We start from the raw sequence: 18,552 nt of genomic DNA on the forward strand, positions 1-18,552 counted from the left end.
GTCCTAACACACAGTCTACTCTCAAGGCTAGAGCTAACTGTCCTAACACAGAGTCTACTCTCAAGGCTAGAGCTAACTGTCCTAACACACAGTCTACTCTCAAGGCTAGAACTAACTGTCCTAACACACAGTCTACTCTAAAGGCTAGAACCAACTGTCCTAACACACTGTCTACTCTCAAGGCTAGAGCTAACTGTCCTAACACACTGTCTACTCTCAAGGCTACAGCTAACTGTCCTAACACACAGTCTACTCTCAAGGCTACAGCTAACTGTCCTAACACACAGTCTACTCTAAAGGCTAGAGCTAACTGTCCTAACACAGTCTACTCTAAAGGCTAAAGCTAACTGTCCTAACACACAGTCTACTCTCAAGGCTAGAGCTAACTGTCCTAACACACAGTCTACTCTAAAGGCTAGAGCTAACTGTCCTAACACAGTCTACTCTCAAGGCTAGAACTAACTGTCCTAACACACAGTCTACTCTCAAGGCTAGAACTAACTGTCCTAACACACAGTCTACTCTCAAGGCTAGAGCTAACTGTCCTAACACACAGTCTACTCTCAAGGCTAGAGCTAACTGTCCTAACACACAGTCTACTCTCAAGGCTAGAACTAACTGTCCTAACACACAGTCTACTCTCAAGGCTAGAACTAACTGTCCTAACACACAGTCTACTCTCAAGGCTAGAGCTAACTGTCCTAACACACAGTCTACTCTCAAGGCTAGAACTAACTGTTCTAACACACAGTCTACTCTCAAGGCTAGAGCTAACTGTCCTAACACACAGTCTACTCTCAAGGCTAGAACTAACTGTCCTAACACACAGTCTACTCTCAAGGCTAGAGCTAACTGTCCTAACACACAGTCTACTCTAAAGGCTAGAGCTAACTGTCCTAACACACAGTCTACTCTCAAGGCTAGAACTAACTGTCCTAACACACAGTCTACTCTCAAGGCTAGAACTAACTGTCCTAACACACTGTCTACTCTCAAGGCTAGAGCTAACTGTCCTAACACACTGTCTACTCAAGGCTAGAGCTAACTGTCCTAACACACAGTCTACTCTCAAGGCTATAACTAACTGTCCTAACACACAGTCTACTCTCAAGGCTACAGCTAACTGTCCTAACACAGAGTCTACTCTCAAGGCTAGAGCTAACTGTCCTAACACACAGTCTACTCTAAAGGCTAGAGCTAACTGTCCTAACACAGTCTACTCTAAAGGCTAGAGCTAACTGTCCTAACACAGTCTACTCTAAAGGCTAGAACTAACTGTCCTAACACACAGTCTACTCTCAAGGCTAGAGCTAACTGTCCTAACACACAGTCTACTCTAAAGGCTAGAGCTAACTGTCCTAACACACAGTCTACTCTCAAGGCTAGAGCTAACTGTCCTAACACAGTCTACTCTCAAGGCTAGAGCTAACTGTCCTAACACACAGTCTACTCTCAAGGCTAGAGCTAACTGTCCTAACACACAGTCTACTCTCAAGGCTAGAGCTAACTGTCCTAACACAGAGTCTACTCTCAAGGCTAGAGCTAACTGTCCTAACACACAGTCTACTCTCAAGGCTAGAACTAACTGTCCTAACACACAGTCTACTCTCAAGGCTAGAACTAACTGTCCTAACACACTGTCTACTCTCAAGGCTAGAGCTAACTGTCCTAACACACTGTCTACTCTCAAGGCTACAGCTAACTGTCCTAACACACAGTCTACTCTCAAGGCTAGAGCTAACTGTCCTAACACAGTCTACTCTAAAGGCTAGAGCTAACTGTCCTAACACACAGTCTACTCTAAAGGCTAGAGCTAACTGTCCTAACACAGTCTACTCTCAAGGCTAGAGCTAACTGTCCTAACACACAGTCTACTCTCAAGGCTACAGCTAACTGTCCTAACACACAGTCTACTCTCAAGGCTAGAACTAACTGTCCTAACACACAGTCTACTCTCAAGGCTAGAACTAACTGTCCTAACACACAGTCTACTCTCAAGGCTAGAACTAACTGTCCTAACACACTGTCTACTCTCAAGGCTAGAGCTAACTGTCCTAACACACTGTCTACTCTCAAGGCTAGAGCTAACTGTCCTAACACACTGTCTACTCTCAAGGCTACAGCTAACTGTCCTAACACACAGTCTACTCTCAAGGCTAGAGCTAACTGTCCTAACACAGAGTCTACTCTCAAGGCTAGAGCTAACTGTCCTAACACACAGTCTACTCTCAAGGCTACAGCTAACTGTCCTAACACACAGTCTACTCTCAAGGCTAGAGCTAACTGTCCTAACACACTGTCTACTCTAAAGGCTAGAGATAGTAGACTGATGTCAGGACAGCTATAAAGCCTAGTGCTAAATTCCACATGTTCCAACTGATCAGGCAATGTATGAGAGGACGAGAGATTGGTCAGGGCACCACTGCTCTCAAACCCACTCCATCTCTCAGTAAGGTTCATCTGGGGTCAACTCAGAGCGGGTGCTGCACAGATCTACTGCATTCCAAACAATATAAATTGTTCTTCCAGTGATGGACATGATGAGACCGACACATCTATATATCATTAAGCACCAGCTCTCAGCTCATATCTCTGAACAAGTGTAGTGGAAGAATGAGAGAAAGTGATACTCGCGACTTGGTGGCGCTGAGGAATCAATACATCGTTTAGATGGATGGCTGTATATTTGCATCTCAATTTTCCAGGAATAGACGTTCCCATGAAGTCCTAGGGTCACTGACGCCAGGGGAGGTGTGAAGACTGATGGAAACTTGTATTGACTAAATTAATGTTATTGTGAATGAAATTGTCTAGATTGGATTGTTTGAAGAGTTCATAAAGAGCTACGAATTGTAATCTGTTTTATAGTTCCAAGTATTTTAATGTCACATGCACAAGTACAGTGAAATGCCTTTCTTGCCAGCTCTAAACCCAAAAATTTTGCTTTATTGTTTTGTTCTTCTTATTTGTTATATCTTGTTATTTTTAGTATTACATTGTTTTTGATTACTGCATTGTTGGGATTAGAGCTTGTAAGAAAGGCATTTCATTGAACTTGTACAGTTGAAGTCGGAGGTTTACATACACCTTAGCCAAATACATTTAAACTCAGTTTTTCACAATTCCTGACATTTTATCCTAGTAAAAATTCCCTGCCTTAGGTCAGTTAGGATCACCACTTTATTTTAAGAATGTGAAATGTCAGAATAATAGTAGAGAGAATTATTTATTTCAGCTTTTATTTCTTTCATCACATTCCCAGTGGGTCAAACGTTTACATACACTCAATTAGTATTTGGTTGCCTTTAAATTGTTTAACTTGGGTCAAACATTTCAGGTAGCCTTCCACAAGCTTCCCACAATAAGTTGGGTGAATTTTGGCCCATTCCTCCTGACAGAGCTGGTGCAACTGAGTCAGGTTTGAAGGCCTCCTTGCTCGCACACGCTTTTTCAGTTCTGCCCACAAATGTTCTATAGGATTGAGGTCAGTGCTTTGTGATAGCCACTCCAATACCTTGACTTTGTTGTCCTTTAGCCATTTTACCACAACTTTGGAAGTATCCTTGTGGCCATTGTCCATTTGGAAGACCCATTTGCGACCAAGCTTTAACTTCCTGACTGATGTCTTGAGATGTTGCTTCAATATATCCACATAATTTCCCTGCATCATGATGCCATCTATTTTGTGAAGTGCACCAGTCCCTCCTGCAGCAAAGCACCCCCCACAACATGATCCTGCCACCCCCGTGCTTCACGGTTGGGATGGTGTTCTTTGGCTTGCAAGCCTCCCCCTTTTTCCTCCAAACATAACAATGGACATTATGGCCAAAAAATTATATTTTTGTTTCATCAGACCAGAGGACATTTCTCCAAAAAGTACGATCTTTGTCCCCATGTGCAGTTGCAAACCGTAGTCTGGCTTTTTAATGATGGTTTTGGAGCAGTGGCTTCTTCCTTGCTGAGCAGCCTTTCAGGTTTTGTCGATATAGGACTCGTTTTACTGTGGATATATATACACTTTTGTACCTGATTCCTCCAGCATCTTCACAAGGTCCTTTGCTGTTGTTCTGGGATTGATTTGCACTTTTCACACCAAAGTACGTTCATCTCTAGGAGACAGAACGCATCTCCTTCCTGAGTGGTATGACGGCTGCGTGGTCCCATGGTGTTTATACTTCAAATCAAATTTCAAATCAAATGTATTTATATAGCCCTTCTTACATCAGCTGATATCTCAAAGTGCTGTACAGAAACCCAGCCTAAAACCCCAAACAGCAAGCATTGCAGGTGTAGAAGCACTGTGGCTCGGAAAAACTCCCTAGAAAGGCCAAAACCTAGGAAGAAACCTAGAGAGGAACCAGGCTATGAGGGGTGGCCAGTCCTCTTCTGGCTGTGCCGGGTGGAGATTATAACAGCACATGGCCAAGATGTTCAAATGTTCATAAATGACCAGCATGGTCAAATAATAATAATCATAGTAGTTGTCGAGGGTTCAACAAGTCAGCAACTTATACTTGCGTACTATTGTTTGTACATATTAACGTAGTACCTTCAGGCATGTGGAAATTGCTCCCAAGGATGGACCAGACTAGTGGAGGTCTACACATTTTTTTCAGAGGTCTTGGCTTATTTATTTTGATTTTCCCATGATGCCAAGCAACGAGGCACTGAGTGTGAAGGTAGGCCTTGAAATACATCCACAGGTACACCTCCAATTGACTCAAATTATGTTAATTAGCCTATCAGAAGCTTCTAAAGCCATGACATAATTTTCTGGAATTTTCCAAGCTGTTTAAAGGCACAGTCACCTTAGTGTATGTACACTTCTGACCCACTGGAATTGTGATACAGTGAATTATAAGTGAAATAATCTGTCTGTAACAATTGTTGGAAAAATTACTTGTGTCATGCACAAAGTAGCTATTCTAACCGACTTGCCAAAACTATAGTTTGTAAACAAGACATTTTTGGAGTGGTTGAAAAACTAGTTTAAATGACTCCAACATAAGTGTATGTAAACTTCTGACTTCAACTGTACATGTGACATTAAAACTTAGAACAATGCAGTAATCAATAACAATGTAGTACTAAAAATAACAAGGTAGAACAAAAACACACAAGATATAAAAAGAAGAAAAACACGATAAATAAGAAAGCTATATACAGGGTCAGTTCAAGTACCATATTTACAATGTGGAGTGATAGAGGTAGATATGTATAATGTTAAGGTGACTAGGTATCAGGATATATAATAAACAGAGTAGCAGCAGTGTATATGATGATTGTATATGAGTGGGTGTGTGTCGAGTCAGTATAAATGTGGAGCCCCTCCCCCCCTTGGGAACAGGGATGATGGTGGTCACCTTAAAGCATGTGAGGATTACAGACTGGTGTCACATCTGCTCCTGCTACGCCCTCTGGTGTTCATCTGGTGTCTTCTTGACCTGCACTTACTCCCCCTGTACACTCTCTCCCTCTCCCTCTGTGTGATTGTGTGGTTGGAGACAGGTGTGCTGGAGTCAGAGCAGATCCCTACCAGCTGCAACTCGTTCCATAATCAAGACCTCTACAAATACTCAGTCCTGCCACTTCCACTCTGCCAGATCATAATCTCTGCTCAGTCAGTTCATGATTCTAGCCATTTATGATTAGTCAAGATCCTGTTACTCTGCTGTGCCTGTTTCCCTGCCTGACACCGTTTATCCTCTCATTGCAGTTACCACTCTGTCTTTACAACCTCATTCTCCACATCTGGTTTTTCTGCAACTCATCTGAGCTTCTCTGGATCTGCACTCCATATCTCTCTGTGTAACAATACATATTTTGGTTCATTCATCCCTGTTTCCTCATCTGTCTGCTCTTGGGTTCCCCTGTGTCGCTCCGCCTAACAACTGAGCCAAGAAGAGATTAAAAATGACTGTAAATATACCTGCCAGCTGCTCTGAGAAAGGCCCTGGAATACCGTTGAGTCCTGCGCCCATGCAGGTATTGACCTGATTAAAGACTTTACTCACTTCACCTTGGATCTCACACCCGGCATGATGTTGGTCAAAGCATGCATAAACTGCATCGTGTTCGTCTGGTAGAGAGGCATTGTCGGGCAGATCTTTTTCATCCGTAATGGACTGTAGCCCCAGCCTTGTGTGGCGGTCAGTGGATCCTGCGTAATAGGATTCCCCCTTCTTGTCCTTTTGACTTCTTGTACTTGCTCCTGTCCTCAGCCGTAGCCTCGGGGTTGTCTGTGATAGCTCTGTGTGCACTATCCCTGTCCTTTAGTTTAACGCCAACCTCCGTGTTAATCCAGGGCTTTTAATTGGGAAAGAAGTGAACCTTCAATGTGCGGACAACGTTGTCGTTGCATTTCCTAATAAAGCTGGTGACGGAGGTGGTTAGCTTGTCAATGTTATTGGCAGAGTCCTGAAACATATTCTAATCAGCGCTAGTATAGCAGTCCTGTAGGATAATCTCTGATTCTGGAGACCATATCTCAATGGAGCAAGTCAAGGGTAATTCTTGTTTGAGCTTCTGCTTGTAAACAGGAAGCAGGGGTACGGAGTCATGCTCTGATTTGCTGAATGGCGGATGAGGGAGGGCCTTGTATGCTTGCTTGTGGGTAGAATAACAGTGGTCTAGGACTTTATCGCCCCTAGTGGCGAGGGAGACGTGATGATGGATATTGAGCATCGCGTGTCATTAATGACGCGGAATTAAAATTGCCGGCAACCAGAACCAGCTTTTGGATGTACGTTTTCCTGCTTGTTTATAGCTTCGTACAGTTCGTTAAGTGCCAGCTTGTTATTTTTCTTATCCTGAGGTGAAATGTATACAACAGTCATGATAACAGCTGAAAAATACCTAGGGAGGTAGAAGGGTCGGCATTTGACCATCAGGTATTCCAAGACGGGTAAACAATGGGTCGACACTTGCACTGCTCGAATCAGTACTCCTGTTGTTGATGAAGAGGCAAACCCCTCCCCCCCTCGATTTCCCTGACTCCACTGTCCTGTCCGCCCGTTGAATGGAGAATCCATTGAGTTGAATAGCCATGGGGTGTATATACTGTAAGTCGAGATCAGGGCAGATAAGTTGAAGCTGGAATTGAGGTAACTGCCGATCTGATGTTCAAAAGTACTTGTCGATTGTAAATAAATGATAGAGGATACATCTTGGGAAAATAAAGTACAAAACAATCACAAAATAGCAAAGTTAGGTTGGAGCTTTCAAATCAGCCAGTACGGCGCCATCGTATTGTAAGTGCTATGGACTTATTGTTACAGGGTTATTCTGTCTGCCGGACAGCGGTCAGTTCAGAGGAACGACACATGGGTGCACGCCTACCATTTAGATAAGAATTGTGATGATTAGATCCAAGAATGCATGTGTTCTTGCCTTTTGTGTTTTCACGAGCAAAGTGCTAAGAAATGTTAATTCAGGTTGAGCGTGAGTTCCTGTTTGAATTTGGTATCATTTTTTTTCTCTTCGATTACTCTGAATTGAAGACGCGTAACCACGTTAAGTCTTATTTAGTTGATAGTCATTTACTCTGGGTATTCTGTAATGTATTTCATGTACACTAATTGTTTGAGTTAATTCTTTCATGACTAATAAATCCTATTAGTTGAATTGAGTAGATGCATTCCTTGTTTTATAGAGTAATTATTTGATTGACTATACGTTCAAAATGTGGTAGGTCTATTGGTAGTTATTTTCACTACAGATAGTACATGCTTGCGTTCCTTCTTGACATCCTTGGTCTACTTGACTCAACTTCATGCTAGAACACTGGTTGCCAGGATTAGCTATTTGTATCTAGCCTCTGAATAATTGTATAACGGTGCAAGATAGACACATGTTGATACAACACCTGTTCTGCCAGTCACATTCTGTTAAAGGTCCCCAAAGCACACACATCCCTGGGTCGCACCTCTTATCAGTTCGCTGTAGCTAGTGACTGGAACGAGCTGCAACAAACACTCAAACTGGACAGTTTTATCTCAATCTCTTCATTCAAAGACTCAATCATGGACACTCTTACTGACAGTTGTGGCTGCTTTGCGTGATGTATTGTTGTCTCTACCTTCTTGCCCTTTGTGCTGTTGTCTGTGCCCAATAATGTTTGTCCCCTGTTTTGTGCTGCTACCATGTTGTGCTGCTGCCATGTGTTGCTACCTTGCTGTGTTGTCATGTGTTGCTGCCATGCTATGTTGTTGACTTAGGTCTCTCTTTATGTAGTGTTATCTCTCTTGTTGTGATGTGTTGTCCTATATTTATATTTAATCCCATCCCCCGTCCCTGCAGGAGGCCTTTTGCCTTTTGGTAGGCCGTCATTGTAAATAAAAATGTGTTCTTAATTGACTTGCCTAGTTAAATAAAATAAATAAAAATAATTCCACCAACCTAAACAAGCTAGAACTTCAGAGCATGAACGCACACACACTCCTTACCCAGTCCTCCTGGTAAAGTCTTGACTACAGGTTTGAGCTGAGCGATCTCCAGAGCCTCCCACAGCATATCGTCTGTAGCCTTCATCTCTGGATCCAGGTTAAACCTGATAAACACACACACCTTACAACAGGGTCATAGGACTGGACCAGTAGAACAATCTAATACAATCCAGTTTATACAACAGGTGGGTCTAATCCCGAATGTTGATTGGTTAAAACCGCATAGTACATTTTAATAACATATACCAGTAGGATTTGATACAGGCTAACCTACTACTTCAAATCCCACCCATGTACCGTGTGAAAGGAGTATGCATTATTTACTGTACCCGCCAGGACGTTTTCTATTGTTTCATCCAATTCATAGTATTCTTTCTTATATTAATTTTCTATTTGTTTCTGTTGGGCTTGTTCTGGGTGCATCTACAACATGATAATGCTTTGGAGCGGTCCAAAAATAAATGACTAGCGTTGAGTTTTTCCAGAGATGCGTCTGGTTATCAGACACCTCCCAAGATGACACTCTGAAGTTTCAACAGTCGGCCAACTGACCCAGTAGCGTCTGTCTCTTTTTTCCCCTCGTAAAACAACTCACACCAGGCAGTGTGGCGTGGCTGCTGGGAGCACAACACTGCATTACTCACAATACCTCAATACTTTTAACTTCCTGTATGCTGTCTCAATGTTCTTCACTCTTGGTACTACAGGCTTTTGTGCCAGCCCAGCCCTAGAACACCTGAATCAGCGAATACAGGTTTTGCTGATGAGTTGATTGATGGAATCATGTGTAATGGTGCTAGCCATGCTGAAGACACTGTTGCTCCTCCAGAACCAGGAGTGAAAAACACTGATCTAGATGTAACCGTAGTGTGGGGGTTCTCTTACCGGATGGTTCCGCTGAATAAGATGGGGTCCTGGAGGATGATGGAGAATCTAGACCTCAGAGTCTGCAGAGGCAGCTTGGCGATGTCAATGTCATCTATGATGATACGCCCTGTTTGGAGAGAAGACCAGCTATGTTAAAATGACCCCGTCAATAAACCTAAGTCCAATAAAAACTTTAGTTGTAGTATCATCACAGTAACAGTTGGCAGTGTTTACCCTCGAACATGTCGACCATGCGGAAGAAGGCCAAAGAGAAAGAAGACTTCCCACTTCCTGTCCTACCACAGATCCCCACCTGGAAACCACAGGAAGACAGTTTGTTTGATGGCACATCATCTTCATCATCGTCGTCATCATCATCATCACTATCACCGCTCTACGCTGTCTTTCATTGGCTACAGTTAATTCCCTAAATGTAATTTTTTTCTCTCACTGCCCCATTCATTCTGTGTGACTGTATGTTACCTTCTGTCCAGGGCTGATGTGTGCATTGACTTGTTTGAGGACAGGTTTCAGGATGGTGTCGTAACGCACACTCAGGTTCTGGATCTGAATCTCTCCTTGCCGTGGCCAGCCATCCGGCACCTGAGATGCAGCTAGAGGGAGGGAATGAGAGGGAGAGACAGGTGAGACGGACAGGGAGAGGGAGAGAGAGACAGGAGGAACAGACAGAGAGAGGGAGAGACAGGTGAGACGGACAGGGAGAGATGGAGAGACAGGTGAGATGGACAAAGAGAGGGAAAGACAGGTGAGACGGACAGAGAGGGAGATACAGGTGAGACGAACAGGGAGAGACAGAGAGACAGGTGAGACGGACAGGGAGAGACAGGTGATACGGACAGGGAGAGACAGAGACAGGTGAGATGGACAGAGAGAGGGAGAGACAGGTGAGACGGACAGGGAGAGACGGAGAGATAGGTGAGACGGACAGTGAGAGGGAGAGACAGGTGAGAGGGACAGAGAGAGGGAGAGACAGGTGAGAGGGACAGAGAGAGGGAGAGACCGGTGAAAGGGACAGAGTGAGGGAGACACGGGTGAGACGGGGAAAAAGTGGAATAGAGAGAACTGTACTGTGGGGACAAGTAATACTTTTCACCACTAAGGATTCCAGCTTTAACTTCATTACTCAGGACCTGAACCATCCGAGCGTGCCCGAGACATAGGCAGTAGTTAAATTGAGCCAGAACTACCCGGTTTGGGCTGGAGCTAGGGTTAGGGTTGTGGCTAGGGTTAGGGTTGTGGTTAGGGTTAGGGTTAGGGTTGTGGCTAGAGTTAGGGTTTTGGCTAGGTTTAGGGTTATATTTTTGGTTAAGGTTTGGGTTGTGTTAAGTTGTGCTAACATTTTACATTTTAGTCATTTAGCAGACGCTCTTATCCAGAGCGACTTACAGTAGTGAATGCATACATTTCATACATTTTTTTTTCTGTGCTGGCCCCCCGTGGGAATCGAACCCACAACCCTGGCGTTGCAAACACCATGCTCTACCAACTGAGCTACAGAGAAGGCTAAGAGGAGGCTAAGAGGTGGTACTAGGGTTAGAGTTAGGCCTGGAGCTAAGAGGTGGTACTGTACTAGGGTTAGAGTTAGGCCTGGAGCTAAGAGGTGGTACTGTACTAGGGTTAGAGTTAGGTCTGTAGCTAAGAGGTGGTTCTGTACTAGGGTTAGAGTTAGGCCTGGAGCTAAGAGGTGGTACTGTACTAGGGTTAGAGTTAGGCCTGGAGCTAAGAGGTGGTTCTGTACTAGGATTATAGTTAGGCCTGGAGCTAAGAGGTGGTACTGTACTAGGATTAGAGTTAGGCCTGGAGCTAAGAGGTAGTACTGTACTAGGGTTAGAGTTAGGCCTGGAGCTAAGAGGTGGTACTGTACTAGGGTTAGAGTTAGGCCTGGAGCTAAGAGGTAGTACTGTACTAGGATTATAGTTAGGCCTGGAGCTAAGAGGTGGTACTGTACTAGGATTATAGTTAGGCCTGGAGCTAAGAGGTGGTACTGTACTAGGATTAGAGTTAGGCCTGGAGCTAAGAGGTGGTACTGTACTAGGATTAGAGTTAGGCCTGGAGCTAAGAGGTAGTACTGTACTAGGGTTAGAGTTAGGCCTGGAGCTAAGAGGTAGTACTGTACTAGGGTTAGAGTTAGGCCTGGAGCTAGTACTGTACTAACCCATCAGTCCCTCGTAGTTCTCAGGCTCAGTCTTCAGCAGGCCGTTGATCCTCTTGACTGAACCCAGCTGAACCTCCATGTCTGCCAGGTTACGCACCATCCAGTTCAGGTAGTTAGATACCTGGGACACAGAGACACAGACAGGTGAGACAACATCATTATAGACATGTATAGACAGACAGGTACTGTAACAGGAAGGAGGAGAGAGGTTTCACTGGTTTAGAGCCTCAACCTCTTGCCTGACGACTCATCCTGAATTCAGCTGCTCTATTGATTGTTCAGTAAATTCAGTCTGAAACTGACATCCTAGAAATCGTTTGTGCGGATTTCAAATTCATCAGCGATTGGATCTTCTCTAACAAATCTAACCAATAAGAGTATCAAAGTTGATGACGTCATCATGTAGGCCGGCTTTGGCCTACATGACAACCCATCGGTTTCTGGGACCAATCAGAACGGTCAGAATGTGTTCCATTCTATAAGACGTTGGGGAGATCAAATCCAGACTCATCATGGAGAAGAAACACAAGTGGGCGTGCCATTTGGCCGGAGCCATGTGGACAGGTCGTCACGCAACTCAGCCTCAGTCTTTCATCAAGAAATGTGTGACTACATTAGATCTGTGACCTTAGACACACACACACACACACCCCAGAGCGGTCCTCACCATGAGTGCGTAGGTGAGTCCTAGTCCCACCAGGCCAGTGGAGAGGTGGTTGTACAGAGAGTTGCTGATGGAGGCCACGGCTGCTATCAGAACAACACAGGCTCCTACATACTCCTATAGAGGAACAGCATACATAGTCACCACACACAAACCTATATACACTTTGAGAGAAATCAAACAGTCAAAACTATATAGTCCAATAGAAATACAAAAAAATGCTCAGTATAAATCCATAGAATCCTGTCATATTCAAAATTCCCATAGAGGGAGCAGTCACCCAATAGAATGAGCGCAGGTGTAATAACTTGCTCAACATGAACCATGCCTTAGATACACCACACAGACAAGAGTAACCATGCCTTAGATACACCACACAGACAAGAGTAACCATGCCTTAGATACACCACACAGACAAGAGTAACCATGCCTTAGATACACCACACAGACAAGAGTAACCATGCCTTAGATACACCACACAGACAAGAGTAACCATGCCTTAGATACACCACACAGACAAGAGTAACCATGCCTTAGATACACCACACAGACAAGAGTAACCATGCCTTAGATACACCACACAGACAAGAGTTCAGTAGAGCAGAATGCACTATAGAGTACACCTCATTACCATGCGGACCTCTAGCCAGCGATTGGCTGCTGTGAGGAAGAGAGAGGCGATGTTGTTGGCATCAGTATACTCCAATAACCTCTGTCTGAACCTGGACTCGTACCTGGAGGAGAGACAATCACAGAGTAATATGTGTAAGTGGAGAAACACACAACCGCCTGGCTGGTCCCGATCAAAATGGATGTTGTTTAGAAAATCTTTACCTGAATGCCCGGATGGTGGTGAGGCCCTCCACTGTCTCTGAGAAGTGGGACAGGAGAGGGAGCTGGGTACTATCCTCCAACTGCTGGAGGTCCCTGACCAGAGAGAGGGGGAGGGGAGGGGAGGGGGGAGAGACAGGGAGAAAGGGAAAGAGAGAGTAGGGAGAGAGAGAGAGGTGGGGGGAGAAAATAGGTAGAGCGAGAGAGAGAGAAAGAGAGGGGAAGAAAGGGAGAGAGAGAGTAGGGAGAGCGAGAGAGAGATAAAAGATATAGAAATAGACAGACAGAGAAAAAGGGGAGACATACTGTAACTAGCCCAGATGAGAACACTGCCCTTTGAATAAACTGAAGCAAAACAAGTGACAGAGATATAAAAAAAAAAAATATCCCAAACCAAGCGCTCACCTGGAGGCAACCCGGAAGTACTTCTGTATGAAGTAGCAGGCGATAGCCAGGGGCACCAGGGCAATGAGGAACACAGGGGTCACATAGGAGATAACCCCCAGCGCCGACACACACAGCAGGGTGGAGCGACTCAGACACTCCAGGGTGGCAGGGATGTGCTGGGGATACAGCCACCAGTGAAACATTACATTACTACCATCTACCAGGAAAAGCAAACAAAGGGTTCACAGGCTGTAGCTACTTCGAAAACCATGAAGAAAAATAAGCAAAGTCTATTTGAGATTCATAGAATTTGAAAGTTCCAAGTCAGTATGGTTGAGGCTACTTCTAGTATTAACACACAGAGAGGGTGGTGTTGCAATACCTGGTCTATAGTGTTGGTGTCAGAGGAGAACCTGTTGAGGATGTTGCCCAGGGGAGTGGTCTCAAACAGCCTGAAAGAGACAACCACACAGATCAACTGTACCATAGTTTTATATCTTACTTTATTGTCCCTGAAAGTTATCACGTTTTTAAGCTTTTTATTGTTCGAGACGTACAACCTCAAGTGGAAGGATGAAGCTGCTGGTATATCATCAATGTTTCTGTTACAAATTCTATTCCTCTGAGGGTTTTGAGGAATTGAATTTGAAAACAAGAAGACAATGAAAGTGATTATCCTTCTTGGCTGCCACCTTATCTAAAATTGTTCCGTACAGAGCCCCGACCACAAGGTCATTAGTTGTCTGTGATCTGGCGTCGCCGTGGTTTCAATGTGTGGAAGGCAGATGGACCTCTGGGTAATGGGGCGGTTCACAATGTATACAGTGTCTTACCTCGCTCCCAAGGATGATTGATTGTTACATACACACACACAAACGCATCACTCTCTCACATGATGCGCACACACACACACCTTTACCTCATAGGTGCCAGTATGATCTTGCTGAGCAGGTTGTGGTGTAGTTCTTTGGCCACTCTCAGGCCTGTCCACTCTACAGCCACAGAGGTGACCAGACACAGAACGATGCCCAGACAGCACAGCACACTAAACACTGACAGGTACCACGAGTGGCTGAAACCACACTCCTACAGAGGGGAACACAGGGGAAATAGGCTTGGTTAGAGAGCAGTGTGTGTGTCACACTCTGGGTTCATTAGAGAACGTATCACAAACCAAAATAATATCACACCCCTTCTCTCTCACACCAATACTTAGTTCCCTCTGAGAATAACTGGAATCTGTCTGTCTGTCTGTCTGTCTGTCTGTCTGTCTGTCTGTCTGTCTGTCTGTCTGTCTGTCTGTCTGTCTGTCTGTCTGTCTGTCTGTCTGTCTGTCTGTCTGTCTGTCTGTCTGTCTGTCTGTCTGTCTGTCTGTCTTTCCTTCAGGTGAACTAATTATTCAGCTGAACTTTTCCAATAATGGGCCTGACAGAATGACTGGGATTCTAATTCAAGGTCAGACAACTCAAGGGGCCTCTGTGAGGAGAGGAGTTGGTGTGCAGACTCAAGTGCAAATAATGATATTACATTACAATAACATTTGGAAAAATACTTTCTAAGTAACCAAATATTATCATTTTTTATAATCAAATGTAGGAACTGGGTTCAGCCCTACTGACAAGTGACCACTTTTATAAAATCAAAGCTCTGAGGTAGTGTAACCAACTAGCCCAATGAGCTAAAGCCTTGGCAATAGCACAGGGAGCTAAGACAAGTCATCAGGTCCCAGGCTTTAATGCACACACTCACAGCAACATTTTCTAGGTGCTTGATTGACCAAAAAGTACACAGAAAATACAATTAGTCTATAGGGAGGAGGTAATTGAACTGGAATTGTGGTGCCAGGACAACAAGCTCTCCCTCAACGTCAGCAAAACAAAGGCGTTGTGTGTAGACTTCAGGAAATAGAGGCGGGAACATGCCTCGATCCACATCAACAGGACTGCAGTAGAGAGAGTCAGCAGTATTAAGTTCCTCAGTGTCCACATCACAGTGAACATGACATGGACCAACACCACCACCACTCGTCAAGAGGGCGCAAGCAGGGCCTCGACTTCCTAAGTCGGCTGATGAAATTCGGCATGCCACCCCGGGTCCACTTCAAAAACAACCACTGTAACACCGAAAGCTTCCTGACCGGTTGCATCACGACCTGGTACGGGAATTGCTCCGTCCACAACCGCAAGGCCCTCCAGTGAGTGGTGAAGGCTGCCCAGTACATCACTGGGGCCGTGCTCCCACCCTTCCAGGACATCTACACTGGGATCTATGCTCCCAACGCAGCCACGAGCTGTTTCCCTTACCGTCGAGCAGACCATATCATAGCTTGAGGTCTGATACTAACAGGCTCAGATACAGTTCCCATCTACAAGCCATCAGACTGCTGAACACTTGAACTGACCACCTGCTCTGATTCTCTGCACCTTAGCACACGTGAAATCGCGCGCACACACACGCGCACGCAAGCACACACACATCACATCTGCTGGTACCAGACTCTTAATATGATTGGTAAATACTGTACAATTTACACACTTGCCCCCCAATCCCCCTTCCCCAAAACGCGTGTAAATATTGGACTATAAATTGTGTCTTCCTGTATTATACTTATGCTAAAATGTTTATTCTATTCTACTGAGCCATTTACTTTATGTTCCTATTCTTATCTTTTATTATTTATTATTGTTGTTGGATTGTCCAGAAGGAACCTGCAACTAAGCATTTTGTTGGTAGGTGTATACTGTACATTCGACTTATACAACCTTAAACTTCCAACAGTGTTTGAAAATCACGTTTTTAAAATGTTTTATCTTTTCATGATGCCATCGGGTAGAACTTTTTCACTTTATGTTTTTGGGTACAACAAGTAGAAATGTGCCTTTTCACAAATGCAGACCATGGTATTGTGCAGGAGATAATGAAAATTAGGTTGAAAAGTGGTGGAATTGCCCTTCAATCTACAGTCATGGCCAAAAGTTTTGAGAATGACACAAATATTAATTTTCACAAAGTCTGCTGCCTCAGTTTGTATGATGGCAATTTGCATATACTCCAGAATGTTATGAAGAGTGATCAGATGAATTGCAATTAATTGCAAAGTCCCTCTTTGCCATGCAAATGAACTGAATCCCCAAAATCATTTCCACTGCATTTCAGCCCTGCCACAAAAGGACCAGCTGACATCATGTCAGTGATTCTCTCGTTAACACAGGTGTGAGTGTTGACAAGGACAAGGCTGGAGATCACTCTGTCATGCTGATTGAGTTCGAATAACAGACCGGAAGCTTGAAAAGGAGGGTAGTGCTTGGAATCATTGTTCTTCCTCTGTCAACCATGGTTACCTGCAAGGAAACACGTGCCACCATCAATGCTTTGCACAAAAAGGGCTTCACAGGCAAGGATATTGCTGCCAGTAAGATTGCACCTAAATCAACCATTTATTGGATCATCAAGAACTTCAAGGAGAGCGGTTCAATTGTTGTGAAGAAGGCTTCAGGGTGCCCAAGAAAGTCCAGCAAGCGCCAGGACCGTCTCCTAAAGTTGATTCAGCTGCGGGATCAGGGCACCACCAGTACAGAGCTTGCTCAGGAATGGCAGCAGGCAGGTGTGAGTGCATCTGCACACACAGTGAGGCGAATACTTTTGGAGGATGGCCTGGTGTCAAGAAGGGCAGCAAAGAAGCCACTTCTCTCCAGGAAAAACATCAGGGACAGACTGATATTCTGCAAAAGGTACAGGGATTGGACTGCTGAGGACTGGGGTAAAGTCATTTTCTCTGATGAATCCCCTTTCCGAATGTTTGGGGCATCCGGAAAAAAAGCTTGTCCGGAGAAGACAAGGTGAGTGCTACCATCAGTCCTGTGTCATGCCAACAGTAAAGCATCCTGAGACCATTCATGTGTGGGGTTGCTTCCCAGCCAAGGGAGTGGGCTCACTCACAATTTTGCCTAAGAACACAGCCATGATTAAAGAATGGTACCAACACATCCTCCAAGAGCAACTTCTCCCAACCATCCAGGAACAATTTGGTGACGAACAATGCCTTTTCCAGCATGATGGAGCACCTTGCCATAAGGCAAAAGTGATAACTAAGTGGCTCGGGGAACAAAACATCGATATTTTGGGTCCATGTCCAGGAAACTCCCCAGAACTTGTGGTCAATCCTCAAGAGGCGGGTGGACAAACAAAAACCCACAAATTCTGACAAACTCCAAGCATTGATTATGCAAGAATGGGCTGCCATCAGTCAGGATGTGGCCCAGAAGTTAATTGACAGCATGCCAGGGCAGATTGCAGAGGTCTTGAAAAAGAAGGGTCAACACTGCAAATATTGACTCTTTGCATCAACTTCATGTAATTGTCAATAAAAGCCTTTGACACTTATGAAATCCTTGTAATTATACTTCAGTATTCCATAGTACCATCTGACAAAAATATCTAAAGACACTGAGGCAGCAGACTTTGCGAAAATTAATATTTGTGTCACTCTCAAATCTTTTGTCCACGACTGTACATACTGTATGCGGATGAGACTGAGTGTAGCTCAAGAGCAACACACACATATGGAGGCTCCGTCTGGGAACATTATTGAGGTCAGAAGTACTGCACTTAACTCAACATGTGTTGTTTTCTAACATTATCTTGTGGTCCTATTTCAGCTGTATATATTAAATGAATGCTGTACTTAGCAGGAATTATCATGTAAACTACCATTTCTAATCAAATCAAATGTTATTTGTCACATGCGCCGAATACAACAGGTGTACACCATACAGTGTAGACCTTTATAAGGTACTGTACTGTAAATAGTGGTCTGTAGAATAAAACGTAACCACCGTTTTTTCAAAGCACATTGCCGTTTGGTTCAGTAGGACCAAATTGACCCCTGACCTGAGCGACGGTGCAGTTTCTCCCAGTAGAGTACATCTTGGCAGTGATGACGTGGGAGGTCCAGTGGGCCAGCCAGTAGTCGATGGCAACCATGAGGGTGTGTTTGAAGAGCTGTGATAGGAGGAGCAGCGGCAGGAGGAGGAACCCTGCAGAGGACAGGTAGACCCCACAGGAGCGCCAGGGGATGGTGGTGCGGTGACGCATGGCCTGGGACAGGCTGTCATCCTCCTCACTTTCCACAGACTCTTCTGGAAGGACAGAGACGTGTGAGAGAGGGATAGGCAGAGAAAGAG

General features: G+C 44.6%; 1 protein-coding gene across 2 annotated transcripts in view; it reads right to left on the bottom strand.

The window, feature by feature from the left end:
- Positions 1–18,552, bottom strand: part of LOC115192777 (ATP-binding cassette sub-family C member 8) — a 134,914-nt gene that overhangs the window by 7,452 nt on the left and 108,910 nt on the right. For both annotated transcript variants that reach the window (XM_029751629.1, XM_029751628.1), the window contains exons 25-36: positions 18,260–18,507; positions 14,289–14,455; positions 13,752–13,821; positions 13,388–13,545; positions 12,986–13,078; positions 12,783–12,885; positions 12,155–12,268; positions 11,488–11,608; positions 9,795–9,925; positions 9,546–9,624; positions 9,330–9,438; positions 8,445–8,548 (exon numbers count right to left, since the gene is read on the bottom strand). In XM_029751629.1, coding sequence (XP_029607489.1) covers positions 8,445–8,548; positions 9,330–9,438; positions 9,546–9,624; positions 9,795–9,925; positions 11,488–11,608; positions 12,155–12,268; positions 12,783–12,885; positions 12,986–13,078; positions 13,388–13,545; positions 13,752–13,821; positions 14,289–14,455; positions 18,260–18,507 — 1,497 coding nt within the window. The remainder of the gene's footprint in view (positions 1–8,444; positions 8,549–9,329; positions 9,439–9,545; positions 9,625–9,794; positions 9,926–11,487; positions 11,609–12,154; positions 12,269–12,782; positions 12,886–12,985; positions 13,079–13,387; positions 13,546–13,751; positions 13,822–14,288; positions 14,456–18,259; positions 18,508–18,552) is intronic.

The sequence above is a fragment of the Salmo trutta genome, chromosome 4, assembly GCF_901001165.1.
Source record: "Salmo trutta chromosome 4, fSalTru1.1, whole genome shotgun sequence".
Lineage (NCBI taxonomy): Eukaryota > Metazoa > Chordata > Actinopteri > Salmoniformes > Salmonidae > Salmo > Salmo trutta.